This window comes from Trichechus manatus, unplaced genomic scaffold, assembly GCF_000243295.1.
Source record: "Trichechus manatus latirostris isolate Lorelei unplaced genomic scaffold, TriManLat1.0 scaffold00096, whole genome shotgun sequence".
Lineage (NCBI taxonomy): Eukaryota > Metazoa > Chordata > Mammalia > Sirenia > Trichechidae > Trichechus > Trichechus manatus.
Window position 1 is genome coordinate 7684913 of NW_004444032.1, and position 21000 is coordinate 7705912.

Sequence of the window (21000 nt, forward strand, 5' to 3'; positions counted from 1 at the left end):
GAACCTCAGGTTCCCCATTTATAAAATAGGGATGGGGGATAGTATCTACCTCACAAACTTGTTATGAAAATTAAATGAAAGAATGCATCTGAAATACTTACCCAGGGCCTGGCACATGATAAGCACTTGGTAAATCATAGCCATTATTGTTAGTATCATTATTATCATTATACAAATATTCTATTCCGATTTTGATGTAGAGATATGATCCAACCCACCAATGTCTGTTGGTTGTTATCTAGTCCTTTTTTCCTGGTGGGTTGGTAATTGAACTATGAACTTGGTCCCAGGTTTCTGGACTCCCAGTGTGGTCATTCCAAAAGAGGCTCACTGGTAAAATTGATCTCAAGCCGGGCGGAGTTCTGTTTGCCAAACATATGTGTTCTCCATCTAAACTACTGATTTCAAAATGAATTACATTAAAGGAATCAAGAAGTCACCACTAATGGAACAGAAGAAAGTGTATTTCAATAAAAACAAATGCACACACACTCACCTTTACATAGAGATGAATTCTGGCCTGGTGTGCTTCTTCCCACAGGTGCACTTGGGTGCTACCCAGCCAATAGCCATTTAGAGAAATGAAACAATTACTATTTAAAATCCTAGCTCCCTTCTAAATAAGCAACACCTGAGGACCTTGTCCATGATGTTAATCAAAATCCTTTCTGTAACAGATCCATGTGATAAGCTCTTGTGAGACTATTGTGTCAGAAAGTCTTTGTTTCAACTAAATAGCTGGTTTGCTTCGTTTTATCATTTGAGGGCAACAAGTCCACAATAACAGCTAAATAGAATGTTTGATGAGTGCTTACTAAGCATCAGCAGAGATCTAAGCACATTATGTGTATTTAATCCTTTACATCTTTTGCAGAATTGATCCCAGGTTCCTGGTAAAATTGTACCCCTTTTCATTTCTACAGTTTCTCAATGCTCTGTAAGCTTTTTTTTTTTTTTTTAAGTTTTCTTTTTTTTAATTATTGTGCTTTAGGTGAAAGTTTACAGAACAAATTAGTTTCCTATTCAATAGTTTATACACAAATTGTCCCGTGACATTAATTGCAATCCTCACACTTAGTCAGCACCCTCCCCATTACCAACCTGAGTTCCCCACTTCAATTCCTCCAGTTTTCCTGCCCCTTCCTGCCATCTCATCTTTGCTTTTGGGCAGATGTTGCCCTTTTGTTCTCATATAGATGATTTTTCTAAGGAGGACTTTCCTCACGGGAGTTACTGTTTATTTTGTAGGCCTGTTTATGATTTGGCTGAAAGGTGATCTCTGGGAATGGCTTCAGTCCCAAGTTAGAGGGGTGTCTAAGGGCCGTAGTCTCAGGGGTTCCTTCAATCCCTCTCAGACCAGTAAATCTGGTCTTTTTCATGAATTTGAACATTTTGTCCCACTCTAACCGGCACCTTCTATTGTGATCCTGGTATCATCTAGTTCTTATGGTTTCAGGCTAGTGGAAGCTGTGGTTCCTGTGGTCCATTAGTCCTCTGAACCAGTTGTTTCCTTGACTCTTTGGTTGTCTTCACTCTCCTTTGCTCCAGATGGAAAGACGCCAACAGTTGTATCTTAGATGGCAGCTCACAAGTTTTTAAGACCCCCAGACACTACTCACCAAAGTAGGATGTAGAACATTGTCTTTATGAACTATGTTATGCCAATTGACATAGATGTCCCTCAAGACTATGGTCCTTAGCCTTCAAGCCCAGAAACTCAGTCCCACGAGGTGTTTGGTTATGTCTAGAATGTTTCCCCGACTGTGCCCCCTGTGTGCTCTATTATATATATGAATATACATGCAGCACATACAAATATGTATGTAGAAATATCCAAAGCCAAACCCTATATATGTACGTGGATGTGCCCCCATTCGGTAAAGCACTTGGCTGCTAACCAAAAAGTAGGCAGTTCGAACTCACCAGCCACTCTGTGGGAGAAAGATGTGGCAATCTGCTTCTATAACGATTTACAGCCTTGTCCTATAGGGTCGCTATGAGTCAGAATCAACTCGATGGCAGTGAGGTTTTGGTACCCCCATACACCCTCCCATACCTATTCAGCATACGTATCTACTTATGTATCTACTCATATATTATTGTTATTACTGTTGTTGCAGGGTTGTATATATTATAATATTTGCCATCATTGCCTTTTATTCTTGCATACTTCTCAGTGTCTTCCCTTGCCTTGGTCATGTGGTGCTGACTTCCCCATGTTGTGTACTGCCTTTCCCTTCACCAAAGTTAACACATGTCTACTTTCTAGTTAGTGATTTTCCCTCCCTCCCCCTCCCATCCTTGGTAACCATCAAAAAATGTTTCTTTTTTTTTTGTGTAAACCCTTTCTTGACTATTTATAATAATGATCTCATACAATATTTGTCTTTCTGTGAGACTGACTTATTTCACTCAGTATAATGTCCTCCAGATTCATCCATGTTGTGAGATGTTTCACGGATTCATCATTATTCTTTATCATTGCTTAGTGTTCCATTGTGTGTATATACCACAGTTTATCCATCATCTGTCGATGGGCACTTAGGTTGTTTCTTTTTGCTGTTGTAAATAATGCTGCATGAACATGGGTATGCATATGTCTATGCTTGTCATGGCTCTTATTTCTCTAGGATACATACCTAGGAGTGGGATTGCTAAATCATATGTTCTTAAAGTTTTCTGTTGAGTATTTTATTGTAAATTGTTTGTAGTTGTTTTTCTATGGAGTAGTGACCAAGTGGGAAATAATGCTAAATGAAAAGAAAAATGATGTGTCTCTTCTAACAGGTGGCATTTGATATGTTTTATATGGATAGTAAATTTCCCTAAAGGAAAAACTTATTGTCTAACAGGATAAAGATACTAATTTTTAATTATAAGTTTGCTGTTGCAATTTCTTTTTATTCTTTTAAAAAACTTTTTATTTTGAAATAATTATAACTCGTCGGAAGTTACAAAAATAGCACACTCAACTTCCCTTAATGGTACTATCTTATATAGCTATAAAAAAAAAAAAAAACCCGTTGCCAGCGAGTTGATTCTGACTCATGGCAACCTCATGTGTTTTCCGAGTAGAACTGTACTCCATAGGGTTTTCAATGGCTGTACTATTTTCAAAAGTAGATCACCGGACCTTTCTCCAAGGCGCCTCTGGGTAAATTTGAATCCCCAACCTTTCTGTCAGAAGCCAAGTGTTTAACCATTTGTGCCACTCATGGAACCATTATTCAGTAAAATCTTCAAAAGCCAGAAACTGTGTAAAGTGGAAACCTGTGAGAGAAGGAAAACTCAAATATTTTCCACCAAAACAAACAATAGAAAAGTGGTAAGATCGCACCCTGTCAAAACCAGAAAACTTGTGGGACGTGGAAAAACAAGGCAGTCTTGTTGAGTTCCAGCTCTCACAGATTCCACTGTATAGCTATGTTGTTGTTAGATGCCATCGAGTCAGTTCCAACTTATAACGACCCTCTATACAACAGAATGAAACATGCCCGGTCCTGCACCATCCTCACAATCATTGCTATGTTTGAGCCCATTGTTGCTGCCACTGTATCAATCCATCTTGTTGAGGGTCTTCCTCTTGTTTGCCATATTAAAACAACAGCAATGGATTTTTTTTTAATGTGCATTTCGAAGGAGTCCTGGTGATGCAATGGTTAAGCACTCAGCTGCTAACTAAAAGGTTGGCAGTTCAAAGTCACCAGCCACTCCGCAGGAGAGTAGACCTGGCAATTTGCTCCTGTAAAGATTCCAGCCTAGGAAACCCCATGGGGCAGTTCTACTCTGTCCTATAGGATCGCTACAAGTTGGAAGTGACTCAGCGACACACAGTAACAACAACAACATGTGCATTTGGGAATCCCTGGGTGGCACAAACTGTTAAGTGCCGGATTACTATCTGAAAAGTTGGTGGTTTGAACCCACCCAGAGGCACCTCAGAAGACAGGCCTGGCACTCTGCTTCTGAAAGGTCACTGCCCAAAAAACCCTATGGAGTAATTCTACTCCGCACACACTGGGTCACCATGAGTTGGAATCGACTCAACAGCAACTCATTTTTTAGGGGTTTTTATGGGCATTTGACCACAGTAGGTTCCAGAGATACCACAGGGAACAAGATGAACATGGTTCACACTGTCCCAGAGAGTCTGCTTCAGATCTTTGTTAACCTCTCTGTGATCTTTAGCTTCGTCTTCCAAAGTGGCATGATGGCTGTTCATCATCAAAGGTTAGAATTTAGATCCAAGTTATCTTTTACAGACAGCAGCCCCCTGCCCCCACCTCCAATAAACAGACACACATTAGACTGTGCTTGGGAAGATCTGCCTTCCTCTGTCCCAAGGAAATAGCTCTTAGGTGCCACCAGATCATCCATGGCATAATCACTACCACTGTGTTGGGAACAAAGCCACGCACAGGGACAGGTCAGAGTCCCAGTTCTCCAGTGTCTTCCTTGGCCTCTGCACACTGGAAAAGGGCATATCCTTTGATATGCTTTGAGGCCCTTTAAAGGACTCACTTATCTACAACCTTCACCTTTGCTTCTGCATGGTTTATTTGACTAACTTAAAGTACATCTGGTATTTATGTTTTTAACAGTCTGTCCTGTCAGCTTTAGCACTTGGAAATTTAAAGGGAATGTTGATGCAGTTTGCTGAAATAGGAAGACTGTGGCGAAAGGATAAATATGATTGTGTAAGTAGAAGTAACAGTATTTTAAAGAGAGATAAATCGGGGTGGCATTTTAACACTGATGTAAAATGCATATTAATTTTGTAAACCAAGTGAAATTTCATTCGTATATCTGTTCAAAGCAATCTTTGTTTGTTTTAGTTGCTGGCTATCTTTAAACTGCATATTTCTAATGATCATTCTCTGGGATTTCATTTTAAAAGGATAGGCTACTTGCAAATACAGAACTTTCTTAGATCTGACCTAAGAGTTCTTGCAGTCATTCTGAATGCCACAGAAGCTCTGAATTTTAGGGTATGCATTGCTTCTGTTCTTCATTACATAATATATTAGTTTCCAGAGAATCTGCGATTCATAGTGACCTTATAGACAGAGCAGAATTGCTCCATAGGATTTCCAAGGAGCGACTGGTGAATTCAAACTGCCGACCTTTTGGTTAGTAGCCGAACACTTAATAACTGTGCCATCAGGGCTCCGTGAAAACCTTAAATTCTAAACATTCTTTTTTGGAAATACTTTACAAACGTTCTCTCTTGCTCTCAGCATGCCTTGCTATGAGAAAGAGTCCATAGTTAACAACAGGGTCAAAGTCTGTGGCATAAAAATGCTGTTAACACATCCTATGCTACTTAACAAGCATAAAGTAATAATGTTACACTTGGTTTACTTTTGTTCCCAACAGATAATTGTTGGAGATTTGAACACCCTTTTGGCATGCTAAAATCTTTATAGAGGTAAAAACCAAAACCAAACCCATTGCATCAAATCGATTCTGACTCATAGTGACCCTGTAGGAGAGTAGTACTGTCCCATAGGGTTTCCAAGGAGCAGCTGGTGGATTCGAACTGCTGACCTTTTGGTTAGCAGCCGAGCTCTTAACCACTGAGCCACTAGGGCTCCTTTGTAGAGAGAGTAGCCATTAATTAAACCAATAGAGCAAGAATAAGAGGTTAGTATAGGGAACAACCGAAAAAAGGAGAGTGAGAATGGTTGTACAACTTGATGTAATCAATGTCACTGAATTGTACACATAGAAATTGTTGAATTGGTGTATCTTCTGCTGTGTATATTCTCAACAACAATAAAAAATAGAATAAATTTTAAAAAAAGAGGTTAGTATAGGGTCTGCCAATTAATTTGATAGTTTTAATGAACAGCAGCTGGTTCTGGAATTCTAGCTGTGACAGAGATACAATCACTTCTTTAACTGGGACAGGGACGGGATTAGAAATAGGTACACTCTGTGGATCATTTTATATTTGCTTATGTTTCCGTGTTTGAGAACCTGAGGCAGGTCCCTTCTCCTGTACATTTGCTCCCTAATCCAAGATTACAATTTCCAACCTCTGTTTTTGGCCCTAGAATTTCATGCTTTCTTATAGTTCTGGACCTAAGACATTGTATTTTAATCAAAGTAAATTGTAGTGTATGTGTTGTTTCTTTTTAGCTCATTTGGATTGTGACTTTCGTCTGTGCCATTGTCCTGGGACTTGGTTTAGGCCTGGCAGCTAGCGTTGCATTTCAGCTCCTAACCATCGTGTTCCGGACACAATTGTGAGTGTTTGCTGTGCCCTGCATCCTTGCAGCCTTTGACCTGCCCAAATCAAAAGAGAAAAAAATTTTGTCACTGGTTACGGGAAAAGTAGTTTGGTTAATAAGCATGCGTGTCTGTTAAGAGTGGCCAGTATATTCTTCCTCAGTCGCCCCGAGACCTGGAGAGTAACGTGATGGCCTGGCTTTAGAAACTTTGGCCAGTTAGCATACCTGCTGTTAGTCTGCTCCCTGCTTTGATGCCAGTTCAAAGAAATCATATAAATCTCTGAATCTGTTTGCCCAGCTGTAAACCAGAGTAATTATATTCTAAGAGGGTTCAATGTCTTTCCCTTCCACTTGTTAAACATGAGAATGTGTTACTGACAGGAGTGTCAGATTCTCCATGTGTCATGGAGGATTCTCTTTATAGGTAGATTATACTCCCACCTTAAAAGCATGGAGCTGGAGTGGAGAACTTTTCAAAGGCCTCTCTTGTCCTAAAATTCCACAAAGATAGACAGACAGACGAATGGACAGATGGTTGGATGGATGGATAGACAGACAGACAGGTAGATGGCTGTCGTTGAGTCAGCTCCAAGTCCTAACAACCTTATGTACAATAGAATGAAACGTTGCCTGGTCCTGCATCATCCTCATAATCACCAGCATGTTCAAGTCCATCACTGTGGCCATTGTGCTAATCCATCTCACCGAGGGTCTCCCTCACCCTCGCTGGCCCTCTGTTTCACCAAACACGATGTCCTCCTCTAGTGATTGATCACTTCTGATGACATGTCCAAAGCAAGCAAGTAGGACAACGTTCTGTTGTGATCCATAGGGTTTTCACTGGCTAATTTTCAGAAGAAGATCGCTGGGCCTTTCTTCCTAGTCTGTCTTAGTTTAGAAGCTCTGCCAAAACTTGTCCACCATGGGTGACCCTGCTGGTATTTGAAATATTGGTGTCATAGCTTCCAGCATCATAGCAACACACAAAACACCACAGTAAGACAAACTGACAGACAGGTGATAAAAAAAATTCCACAAAAGCCACCAGAATTCTTGATTCTTAACAGTCATCCAGTCCAAACAGCTTTTTGATTCTTAAATCTCTGTTGTAATACCACCACCATGTGGTCACTCAACTTATGTTGGTTTACAAGGTGTGTCAGAGAAATAAGACTCCTTGGGAACTAACGAATTTGAGAACAGAAGGTGTTTTTATCATAGTTAAAGCTAATCCTTGACTGATGAAATACATTTGTATTAAAATGTTCCCTTACTCTTTTATTCATTTGTATCTGCACTCATTTCTCTACGGGGGACCTAACAAACATTGAGACAAACTGAGTGGTCAGAGCCAAGTCATTTTACTTCTCCATGTGCTCATCCATAAAATAGATCTGCCTTACCTCACCAAATAGCTGTGATATTCAGAATCAAAATGGCAAAAGCATATGGAAGTTGTTTGGTAACAGTGACATGGTAGGTGCAAGGCATTGTTTTAGCAGCTGTGTGGGAGGACACAAAGATAAGTAAAACAAGGTGCTTGCCCTGCAGACTCTTGGAGGGTATGATTCCCCAACCTTCCAAATTTTGAAGAGTGAGCCTGCTTTGGTATGCTAGGAAAAAAATCAATGTTAGCCTTATAGGCCTAACAAATATGCATAAATGATTCATTTGGTGTTGATTTTCCCTACAGTCCAAAATGCAGCACACTGGCTAATGTTGGAAGGAGCAACATCTATAAGAATAAAAAAGATTACTATGATGTAAGGAAGATTCTTTTTGTTTTTTCTTTGACTTGCTAAATCATGTTAATATGAGTTTAATGGACACCATCTAATCTTACTTCTCTACCTTGTAGATGTATGAGCCGGAAGGAGTGAAAATCTTCAGATGTCCATCTCCTATCTACTTTGCAAACATTAATTTCTTTAAGCAGAAACTTATCAGTGCTGTAAGGTTTGGGGTTATTTGATGTGTGTGTGTGAGAGAGAGATTCCACTGAATATCTGGGAAAGAAATTTTTGTTTTTTAACAAGAGGGTCACTGACTTCATATATGTTGGGCTGGATTTTGTTGGTGTTTTTGTGTTCCATGTCCCAGGCAGGTGAGAAGAACTTACAAACGGTCTGTTAGTATGTGGGAAATAAACCTCTTTCTATGAGGTCCAAGGCTTTTACCAAATTCTGTTCTAAAGATGTTTTGGGATGCTGGCTTTTATAGATAGTATCCTACAGATTTTCTTTGGGCAACTTTAGAAACAGCGAAGGGACATTTAGTATTTGAATGCATCGTTGAGGAGGTTAAGGATAACAGTTATAAATGAATATTGAACACTAAATAACTATAAATACTGAGTGTCCCCAGTAAACTGGAGATAACAAGGAACCAGTTTTCAAAGTTAAGAAACAGCATGCCTTTTGGACGGCTCTGGACCTTGCATAGAGCTTCTGCCTTAAACCCTATTATTATTACTTTGGTACGCATTGGATATTTTTCTTCTGTGTACTTTGCTCCCTGGCCCAAGATTACAACTTTTTACAAAATGAGATCATATTGTATATATGGCTTTATATACTGCCTTTTCCACTGGATCTACTATTTTTCCATCTGACTACATTTTTATTAAGGATTTTTTTTTACATGATTTGATCCTCCTTATTACTCTGGAGTTAAATATTGCATCAGTAAGAACACAATTGTTTTGAAAAAGGGAAAATGAGAGTTGGTCCCAAGTCTAGTACTAAAATTAGACAATGAAAGCATGCAATAAAAAAAAATAATAAAATAAAATCATATAATTTTAATATAGTGAAAATTATACAGAAGCAGAATACTAACTAGAAACCCATTGCCATAGAGTGGATTCTGACTCATAGCAACCCTAGAGGACAGAGTAGAAGCGCCCCATAGAGTTTCCAAGGAGCACCTAGATGCCTCCCTTATTCAACAAATAGAAAATAAATAAAATTTAAGACTTACGTAGGCCAAAAATGCAAGCAGGTTTAAATAGAGTTTAGATACATAGATGGATGTTCATGGATAAATCCTAGACTGCGCAGGGGTTTTAGGGTGTTGCTAACCACATACAAACTGACCAGACCATAGTTCTTATGCAATGTTGTTGTTTTAAGCACTTCTAAATTTTATCACAAGTATCTTGATTATTTGCCCGAATCCCTCAACCCATCCCAGTTAAAGTTATTAGAATTATACTATATAGGTAGCAGAATATTCAGTACTCTTGTAACACAGAAATGGGCTTTGCAGATTGGCTTTAGTCCACTTCGAATTCTACATAAGCGCAATAAAGCTTTGAAGAAAATCCGAAAGCTGCAGAAGAAAGGCCTGCTACAAGTGACACCAGTAAGTTTCTTGTTCACATTAATGTGCATTATAAGTAAGAGCTTAATAAAATACAGTTCAATGTGTTAGCTCCATTCCCTTAAATGAAATGCCTGCTAAATAAGGCATCTCATGTGTCATTTAACGTCAGTGTTTTTAAATGGTGTCTTTGAGGGTCTCCTTAAAATGTTTATTCTCCTGGACAAAGTACCAAAAAAAGTATCTACAACCTCATTGTTTGTCCCAGCTTTGAATCTGGGCTTCAGAAACACATGGGTTACCTGACATACACAATTTTTTCTTGGCCAGAGTTATCATGTTTTCTATCCCCTTCTACAGAAAGGATTTATATTGACTGTTGATGGCTTAAAAGATTCTGATGAAGAGCTGGACAATAATCAGATAGAAGAACTGGATCAGCCAATCAATACCTCAGACCTGCCCTTCCAGATAGACTGGAATGATGATCTTCCTGTCAATATTGTGGTCCCCAAAATCAACCTTCACAGCCTCATCCTCGATTTTTCAGCAGTGTCATTTCTTGACATCTCTTCAATGAGGGGTCTCAAAAAGGTAATTTCTTTTTTCTTAATGGAAACAACCAATCAGGGACTAAAGGTAAAAAAAAAAGTGTTTGTGGAAGGATGCTCCTTTAGATACTATATGCTTAATTAGAAGGAAATTCTAATCTTAGAGTATTCCATGGTGGAAGGGGAGCTGACAGGGGTAGGGAGAGAAAGAGGTATTCAATGAACTCTTGAAAAGTACATTTCCCGTGGGACTGCATAGACTTTTGCAGGCAACCACAACCACAATCCTATTGAATGCCGAACCTGCTCTCACACTCCTATCAACTTTCAGTTCTGTGGTGTCCTCAAATTCTCATGGGCATCGTACCTAAATTGTCCTCAAATCAGAAAAGACTGGGAAAGGTTCTGGGGAAAAGTGGAATAGTTTTTACCATCATTGATATGAGCAGATAAAATTTCATTTGGCTATTTAACAATCTTTCTCAAAAAAAAAAAAAAAAAGCCAAGTAGATATATAAAAGAATCAATGTCTTGTGTGATTTAAAAACAGGACTGAAGAATCAGGTTGAGATCTGTTTTATTTCCATAGTTTTGTCAGCATTCCTAAAATAGTTTCTACCAGAAATGCAGAAAAAGATGTAAAGCACATTTAAGAAATTCTGCATTTGCCCCACTTCTTTGGGGTTTCCACAAAAATCTGCCCATGTAAGAGCTGAGCTAAGAACTATTAAGCATGGGTGAACTGAATACAAAATTAGAAAATGGGATTTAGTTTCCTTAAAGCTTATATTAACATCACATAACTCTCTCAAGGCTGCTTACTTTTTCTTTTCTTTATTTGAGCTGAGGAGGGAAAAAATGCACATGCCCACATGCACACACACCCACACACCTTTAGTTTTTAGTCCTAGAAATATAGCACAAAGGATGAAGACTCTGACTTAGGTTTCTTTAAAGCCTTAATTCTTAGTTCATTGCCTAGTAGAGGTTCTACAAGTTTATCGATGATGATATTAATGATCATCTAAATTGATCAACAGTAAAAGCTACTTTTCTTACCTTATATGACCTTACTCACATCACTACTGGTATTTTCTCTTAGCCTAAACCAAACCCGTTGTTGTCAAGTCGATTCAACTCATAGTGACCCTATAGGATAGAGTGGAACTGCTCCATGGGGTTTCCAAGGAGCGTCTGGTGGATTCAAACTGCCGACCTTTTGTTTAGCAACCAAGCTTTTAACCACTGCGCCACCAGGGCTCTTCTCTTAGCCTAGAGACCAGGAAACAGGATTGAGATACATTGGTGCTAGATACATCTGGTCACTGTGGATAGAACAATCTAGGAGCCATAGGTTTTTTGTTGTCTTTTTTTTTCCCTTAGTTTTTATATAGATAGAAATCTCTAGATCATCCTATAGAAGATCTTATTTTAAAATTAAATCAGAGCTGATTTTGTGACTTTGAGGCAGAACATTTTTCCATAATACTTCCCTCAAGAATGAGCATTTTAACCTCTTCCTGAAAAAGAGGGCTATTTCCTTTGGGTTTATTTCTTTCCGTCATAGAGCCTTGTTTTGAACATTGGTACCTCTTTATATGATTACCTTCTCAAAATGTAAAAGGTTTCTGAAAGCAACATATCACCCATAAGCTATAATTGTGATAGTTTATGTTTCTGACAACTAAAACTGTTCCCTAAGGAAGATGTACTTCCTTTTTAACAGATTTTGCAAGAATTTATCAGGATCCAGGTGGATGTGTATATTGTGGGAACTGATGGTAGGTTGGTTTACTTTTATTTTTTATGTTCTGACAATCACTTTAGGCTCACTGCCAATTCACAACATAAATCCAAAAAACCAAACTCATTGCTGTCAAGTCGATTCTGACTCATAGTGACCCTATAGGACAGAATAGAACTGACCCACAGGGCTTCCAAGGAGTGCCTTGTGGATTCAAACTGCTGACCTTTTGGTTAGCAGCCATAGCTCTTAACCACTACACAATCAGCGTTTCCATTCGCAACATAGACAACCTCAAAAGAACAGGTATTTTATATGGTTATCAAGAAGGAGATCTAATTGAGAATGGAGCCTATAAAAATCCCTATGGAAATAGCATTTAGATTTTAGTTGTATTGATATATAATTAAATTAATTTTACAATTTGATTCCTAATTTAATAGGCAGCAGAAGAGTGAACATGTAACCATTTTTTTTACTCTAAACTTCCTGGAAAAGTAGCCTTATTTTCTGTCACTCTTCCTCATCTCCCACACACTCCTCAGCCCATAACCTGGTTTCTGCTTTACCTCATTGATGAGGCTGCCCTTGCCAAGGTCATCAGTGATATCCAGATTGCCAAGATCAACTGCCTCCATTCTAGCCTCATGCTATCAGAGATTTCCTTAGCATTTGCCTTGAAATGCTCTTCTTTCCTGACTTCTGCAAGACCATTCTCTTCTGATTCAACTTTTTGCCTCTCTAATAGTTCCTCAATTTCTGGTATTAGCTCCTCCCCACCCCTTAATAGTTGGTCTTTCCCAAGCTTTAATCTGAAACCCTGTGGTTTTAATTAATTCCATGGACTCTTTTCTCTAACTCCATGGACTCTGTCTAGTCAATTTCCTACATGTTTATGAGTTCAAGTGTATCTACATGTTAATGAATCCCCAAACTACACCTCCAGTCCAGACTTCTCTTGACTGAACGCCCATGTATTCAACTATCTGGATGTCCCCCAAGCAACTGAGATACACGTTCCAAACTAAATACATGATCCTCCCTCCCATAACTGCCCTTCTCTTTTCCTCTCTCAATCACTGCATCCCAGTTGCCCAAAGTAGAAACCCTGGAGCCATCTTCAATTTCTCCCTCTCTCCTCCCCTTTACAGTCAGTGAGTGACCCACCAAGTCCTATAAATATTTCCTCTTGAATCAGTCTCTTCCTCTCCATTTCTACAGCCTTAATCCGAACCTTTATCATTTTTCACCTAGGCATCTGGAAGAACCTTCTAACAAGTGTCTTTGTTTGTCCCTAGAATGGTCTTCCATTTTGACTAGAAATCTCCTTAGAAAATTTATCCTTTAAGAACTGTGAAAACGTCTTGCTTCTTCGGGAAGAGCACTGTGCTCTTCAGGCTTTTGCATCTGCAGAATACATACATATCCCATTATTCTGCAGTTCTGCGTTTATGTCCCCATTAGACTATAATCTCTTCCAGGGCAGGTACTGGTCTTGTTTATCTTCTTATTGAACAGACGTTCAATAAAGACTTAGTGAGCACCTACTATTTGTCAGGCACTTATTCTGGGTACAGAGAATAAGACAAGCCCCTGCCAAATAATAAGCAAATAAAAACATACTTGTGGGTAGTGATAAATGCTGTGAAGAAAAAAGCAGAGTTAAAAGGCCTAGAGCAAGAGAGACAGTGTTATTTTAGATGGGCAATCAGGGATGCCCAGTAATGTGACATTTGAGTAGAGTGGAATGAAGGGAGGGGGTCAACCTTGACAATATCTTAGGGGTAAGCATTTTAGGGAGGGGGACGGCAAGTAAACAGGTCCTGAGAGAGGCATGAAATTGGCATCTTAGTCTTCTCCTATCCACTGGTTCCTACTCTTAAACTTACAGATGTTCTAGCTTCAAGGGTTCCTTATACTTGAAAACATTCTCTTGATCCTGTTGTTGTTGTTACTTGCCATCGAGTCAATTTCAACTCATGGTGACCTTCCCTATGTGTTTCAGAGTAGAACTGTGCTCCATAGGGTTTTCAGGGCTGTGACCTTTTGGAAGTAGATTGCCAGGCCTGTCTTCCGAGGTGTCTCTGGGTGGGTTTGAACCGCCAGCCTTTCAGCTAGTTGAGCATTTAACCATTTGTACTACCCAGGGATCCTAGTAACCCCTTAATCTACTAAGCAGTTTTACTCTATCATCCCAGATCTTGAAAGTGTCTGTTCCTGCCATCTTTGCTGCCTGACATCCCTTTCAGTCTTTAAATAAGATCATCATCTCCATCCCTTGCTCTGGTGGCCACTATGCCCTACTCTCTCTGTGTCCCTTGTCACTGCCAGGTCCTGTCAGTGTTAGATGCTTGCCTGTGAACAGACTTTCCAACCTTCATGCTTTCCCACCTTCTCTTCTTCCAAATCCTAGTCATTCTTGTAAATGTTATCTGCTTTGTCAAGTTTTTCCTGATACCCACCAACAAGAAATAATAATCTTTACTTTCTCAGAATTTCCACAGCACATGATCTGTACCTCTTATTCATTCAACAAAAGTGTGAGACCCTAATATATGCTGGGCATTATTTTAAGAAGAAAACAAATAAAAAAAGATCGCCCCTGCCCTCATTATTATACACTTTTCCTTTTAGTACTATAGTGATACATACATATTCTACCTTCCTTAAGGACAAGATTCATGTCTAATTTATCTTTTGATCCTTTATATTACCCAGCCAGGGATTTATGGATAGCAAACACATGGTAATATTTGGTTGGGTAATCTGTGCAAGTGCTACTTAGTGCTTGAGACCCCTCAAAGATGATGGGAAAGGTAATGCAAGGTGCAAAGAAAGATGTTTTCTGATGGAACCTAGCAGCTTTGGGAAAATGGGCTACAGATAAGTAACTGGCAAGTAACAGGTTTGGCGATCAAGAATCACAGTGTGTTTCTGGTCCATAAACATGTACTCTATTTTGGCAGAATCCCAGTTTTTAATAAGAAGCCAAACTTGATGCTTCAATCTAATAAGCAGGGAGATTAACACTCCAGGTTCCTGCCTAAAGGGGAGTGGACTGGTTTTCTTCTAGGAGCTACTAAAGTTTTTCTCGTTTGAACCTTTTCCTTCTTCCTTTTGATGGGCATTAAATCTATATTAGAAAGATATCCTTTAGTTCCAGAAGACACTGTACTAATACTACACTGGTATTGTACCACTGCAACCCACAAACACTTAAACCACCATAAAATGCACATTTGCAAACAGAAATTCAAATCACTAGCCTCACAGAGAAATCTGTGGCGAAACAGTTACTTCTTCCTAAATGTTATTCTGTCTTTTCTTCAGATGATTTCGTTGAGAAGCTTACTCGGTGTCAATTTTTCGATGATGAAGTCACCGACTCAATATTTTTCTTAACGATCCATGATGCTGTTTTGCATATTTTGATGAAGAAGGATTATGGTACTTCAAAGTTTAGTCACAGCCAGGTACCAGCTCTTTGGTGACTTTCACATTTATATAGTCAATCATCTGTACTTCTTAAAATTCTCTTTTTCAACATTAAAAAAAAATTCTTGTTCCTAACCCACAATTACTTCTGTTTATCTCAGGAAAAAGAAATGAAACACGACTTTACCATAAATACAAATGGAGGATTACGTAATCGGGAATGTCAGGTAATGTTTATCAACACTCTTTACCCAATCACCACAACAAAAAAGCTTGGAAGTAGTGACATCTCTTCCAAGTGCACAACTCCAGCACTCATTTGAGCCTCTGTTCCCCATGCCTGGAAAAGTGAAATAATGCCAACCAATCTCATAGGGACTTTGGGGGAAAATAAACTAGTACAAAAAGAGTGGAAAATAGTGATACTAGTTCTCTATTAATGCAGTACTGAGCGTGTATATAGAACTTTTTGCTTTTCAACCTACTTAAAACCATCACCTTTTCTGGCCTTTTAATTATCCATGAGGCAAGGTAGGCATTTCTATTTCCATTTACAGATGAATTAGTGATGGAGCTGAGAAGCTAATATACATCTCCTGACTCCCAGGTGCTTGGGAAGTCCTTAGCACAGTGCCTAGCCCAGCAATAAAAGTTAAGCGATGCCAAATCATTGCTTAACTGGAGAGTTCTATTTCATTCTAGAACATTCATTTCTAGAATATTCTATCCTTTAAGGCAATGTTTCTAGTTTGGAAGAAGCAGGATCACAAATCAAAATACGTATCTGCTGTAGACCAGGTATGTGGTAGGTGCATTACATTCATCCTCTTAACCTGTACAACAATATACAAAGACCATATCTTCATTTTGCAAGTAGGGAAACTAAGAAACAGGTTCACAAAGGTTAACTAATTTGCTTAAGGTCATACACCAAGTAACACCAACAGGATTTGAACCAAGATCTGTCTGATACCAAGACCCATGGTCTGTTTATTATGCTACACCACCTGTATCCTTCGGTGAAAGACTGATGGAATTGCGGTTCCTGAAAAGAATCTAATGATTGTCTCCAACTATGGGAGGTGGCTGGTGGCACTTCTCTCTTAGCTGAAGAAAGGTCTAATAAGAAAAGCAAAAGGAATCTCAGTTACAAATGAAGAAATTCATACCATAACCCTGGACCATTATCGAGTGATATTAAGTAGGAAAAGTTTAGATAAAAAAGACATTCCAAAAAGTTAAATAAAACTGAGGCGAAAGGAGAGCCTACGTTAGCCCCATCCTGTTTCCCATGGCTGGCTTCCAGAGAAACCCAACTGTCCATCTTGCCAGAGCACCCTACAAGAACCTCAGACCAGAAACCCTCTCCCCAGTAGGTGGATCCAGAATTGTCATCAAGTTTTAGGGTATAAAGAAGAGGAACAGCATTTAAACCTAGTGTCCGATTGGAGCTTTAGAACCAACTGTCAGACAGAAATTGAAGTCAGTGTTATCTTGTATCTCAGTTTCTCCATCTATTAAAAAAAAAAGGAAAATTTAACAACAGCTATTTGCCTTACTTAGAGAAAGATAAATGAGCATTTGTGAATAGGCCACCTGTGGTGATTCAGGCAAATGCTCAGTGTCAGAAGTGCCTGGCCAGCACACAAAGCCCCTTGGAGTTCCTCGTGTGGCCTCTGAAACCAATGTGAAGAAACAGATTGCTACAACAGAATGTATTGTTATTTTGATTAAATGAAATCTTTGAAAGACACACTGAAACGATAACATGGTTATCAAGTAGGTCTGAGTTAACCAAGTGAAAATGGAAGATATTTAGTCATTAAAAATGAAGACAAAATATTTGTTGATGACTGGTAAATTTTGGCTCCTAATTCTGACCGGATTGGCCAATTTACTTTTTAAATACAAGACATGATTATTGAAAAAGATACAACTTATCAAATTTTTTAACTTTTAACTTTGTCTTCTTCCAGGTACCAGTTGAAACAAAATTTTAATCGAAATATAATTCAGAGGGATCATCATCTGACCGCCACATAAAGAACAACTTTATGCCCGGGATGTTATTGATGCATTCATACATTGTATGAAGAGTATTTTTATTTCACAGAATTATGTTTCAAACTTTGGAATGAGATTGTTCTAGCATGGTATATTTTTCACGTATCTAGTACAAAATTATGTAAATAGTCTTAATTTTATATCTTGTAGATTTACCGAAGGAAATTTTGTTTATATGTATTTTTTATAGCACTGAGCAATTTCCATCCAAGTCACTACCTTCATGCATGTTTTGCAGTGTATTTACACCACCGCTTTGGATCTTGTAATTTATAAAGTTCTTACTAATATATATTCATTTTAAAAAAGATTAAGTTGTACAGCAGATATGTCTTGTTTTGTTAAATTTCTTGTTAGCTTTCTGGAAAATGCTTGCTTGTGGATCCTCTGTAGTGGTCCAGCTGGGAACAAGCTTCAGGGGAATCTTCTAACAAACCCTCTCTAATGAGATGTCTTTTCCCAGATTTTATATGGTCATCACTCCAGCTTCTTAAAGTATCCTATCTCCTATCCAGATTTAGACACAACCCTTCTAATGCCAAATCTGTAACTACAACTAGCTTTTGATTCAAATCCTTATTCCCCCCGCCCCCTCTTCGTATAAAAATTGTGTAAGTTAATGGAGCTGTAAAATAAAAAAGCAAGAAGGTGAGTGGTAAAGAGCATAATGGGTAGTCAGTTCTTGGACTCACTGGGAAGAAAACAGGTGTTAGGAGAAAGTGGGATTCTTTTTTTCTTCACTACTGGTTATTACTTGTCACTCACAGGGCGGAGTAACGGCACTAGGGCTCAGTTTAGCGAGAGAACAAGATTCAGCTGACAAACGCTTCTCTTTTTTCACTGGCATATTCTTGGTGCAAACAGCATCAGCACCAATAGAAAAAGATTCAGTGCCCTCTCTTAAACATCAAACCACTTTCTTAATTGCAAAAACTGTTCCAACTGTTTTAGATCCCACCTCTAAACATTTATTGCCAAAGTGCTCCTCCATCCTTTATAAGTGTCTATTGAGAGAGATTGTCTGTTGGACTTAAAACCAAATACAGAAAGGTAAAATAAAGGTTTATTTACATAGCTAATCTTAATGAAAAAACTAGAATATCCGCACTTTATAGCAGTGTTTCTTAAACTTTTTGAGTCATGGACATCTTACAGTCTCGTGCACCCTATGGACTTCAGGGGGAAAAAACCCACACATACGCATTTATGTATAATGTCCTATGAATCTCAGGTTAAGTCTCTTTGAGAGCAGGGAGTGGAAATTGAACACACGAGCCTATTGATCCATTTGGCCTCAAGTGCAGTGCAGCAAAAGCCTTATATAGAGTTGGTGCTGATGCCAGCATTTTCCCATACAAAGGTACCCCTCTACACTTCCTTACCAACCAAAATAACATGAAGCAGGAACAAATACTGCAATTCTTGTACCCACATCACAATATATTCAGCCTTAATATCTTAGAGGTTCATTTATTCTCATCCTTAAATGTTTTTTTCTCTTATGCCTCTAGGGTGGATTACTCTGGGTAATAGGAATACATGGCCTCTACTTGCACCTTGAAATAAATACTGCAAATTGACTAGTACAAAAATCTGATCCCTGATTTAGGAAGAGGGCAAGAGACTGTGTTGGAAGAGAAAAATAAAACTTATATAAACCAGAGCAAGACTAAAGGGGAGAAGATATCCAAAGATGCAATTGGGAGACAACTTGGGAAGAGATTACTGAAATTATGAAAGATTAATACATGAAATTTATCTTTAAAAATCATTTAATAATTCTTTAAACATTTGATACATATTCTTGTCTAAACACAGCAACTTACCACTTATAAATGCAAATGAAATGTTTTACACACAAGCCTGACCCTACACTTGAATGAACAAGAAAAAATGGGGAACATTTAGTTCATTTTTCTGGCATCACCATGTGGATGTCAACATATCCAAAACTGATTTGATTTTTCTCCCCCTAATCTGCTCTACCAGCACCTTTTCCACCTCAGTTGATGACAAGTCCATTCTTCCAAAAGCCCTAGAATCATCCTTGACTCTTCTCTCCACCTCAAATCTAACCTGTCAGGAAATTGTATTGACTTACCTTTCAAATATGTCTAGAAAAAATTCATTTATTTCTCAAAACAGCCTGTATGAGGTAGGTACTACGATTATCCTCATTTTTCAGAAAAGCAAGATAAGTCAAAGCTGAAAGAGGACAAGTAACTAGTCAAGGTTATATAGTTTCAAGTGGTAGAACCAGAATTCAGTATAGACAGCCCAGAGTGCAGGCTCTTAATTATTAAGAAACATTACCTCCCCAAAGAAACTAAAGCCTGCCTAAAAACAGATTTATTAGTTTCACCCATTACAGTTCCTGGGCATCACTAAACCCAAGAATAATATAGTTGCATTCTACAGATTTGTTCCAGTGTCACTAATTTACTTATTTAGCACTGTACAATGTACCCAGAAAAGCTATTAGGAAATATATTACTTATGTTCAGACATAAATTTAACATCTCTCTCTCTCATGGTTATGTGTGTGTATCTGTGTGCTGGTAATCTACTTTCAAATGTAATTTTTTTCCCCTGGCCACTATGCTTTGAAAAAGAATGTAAGAAATTTCTTTGAAGAATACTTAAGGATGACCATCAAGAACGATTCCTAGATAAGTTAGAATCTAAGCTCCTAAAGAGCCGTATCTGTCTTGTTCATTATTACATCCACACATCTAACATTTAATAGGTGCTTCATTTTATGTACATATAAAAGGATATCCTTCCACAAGTCACTCACTTGACACTTAAAATGATACCACCAGGATGTCTTCTGTAGATTATTAACAGCCTCCTGACTGGTCTCTCTGCTACCTTTGCCCTTCTAGCCTTTTCTCAACACACAGCCAGAGTAATCCTTAAGAGCCAGATCATTCCACTCCTTTGCTCAGAACCACATGATGGTTTCCCATGTGAGAGTAAGGTCAAAGTCCTTACAATTGTCTGTAAGGCCTTTTATGGTCTCCCCACTCCGTCATTACCTCTTTCCAGTCTCCTCTTCCTCAGGAGTCTTGCTGTTTCTCAAACATGCCAAGTACAATCCTACTTTAAGGCCTTTGTGTTGGCTGTCCCCTCTGCTTGGAAAGCTCTGCCCGAAGTTATCTGCATGGCTAACTCTGAAATCTACTTCAAACCTTTGCTCAAATGTCACCTTTTCAATGAGTACTACGCTGACCACTCTATTTAAAATTGCAAACATACTACCTTACTTCCTTGCTTTTCCTTATATCACACTTTTAACATTTTATAGAATCTAACGATGTTTATTGTCTCTAGAGACTGGTGTATCCTAAGTGCTTAGAATAATGCCTACCACATAAATACTTCCATAAATTTAACAGTTCTCTCTCATTATCGTTGTGTGTGTTACTAGCATATTTTGAAATGTAAATTTTTCACTTGGTTTCTAGACCACAATTGAACAGATTACATGCAGTATCAAACCAGCGAAGAAAAATAAATCTGGCTGAATCAGAATATAGCATGTCTGAGTATGATTATGTCAAACTTCCATTAACATCAATCACTTGCTGGCTAGTCTATTAGAGAAATATATTTTTGTTTTAGGCACTTATGAGTTTTTTCCATGTACTTA

At 38.5% G+C, this 21000-nt stretch overlaps 1 protein-coding gene across 1 annotated transcript in view; it reads left to right on the plus strand.

The window, feature by feature from the left end:
• The window catches only part of SLC26A3 (solute carrier family 26 member 3), a 32909-nt gene extending 12419 nt beyond the window's left edge, over positions 1-20490 (plus strand). The window contains exons 11-20 of the mRNA XM_004382595.2: positions 4602-4697; positions 6142-6248; positions 7927-7996; positions 8092-8184; positions 9501-9596; positions 9915-10148; positions 11832-11886; positions 15180-15322; positions 15446-15511; positions 17261-20490. Of these exons, the coding sequence (XP_004382652.1) occupies positions 4602-4697; positions 6142-6248; positions 7927-7996; positions 8092-8184; positions 9501-9596; positions 9915-10148; positions 11832-11886; positions 15180-15322; positions 15446-15511; positions 17261-17284 (984 nt within the window). The 3' untranslated portion in view covers positions 17285-20490. The remainder of the gene's footprint in view (positions 1-4601; positions 4698-6141; positions 6249-7926; positions 7997-8091; positions 8185-9500; positions 9597-9914; positions 10149-11831; positions 11887-15179; positions 15323-15445; positions 15512-17260) is intronic.
• The last annotated feature ends 510 nt before the right edge of the window (positions 20491-21000 follow it).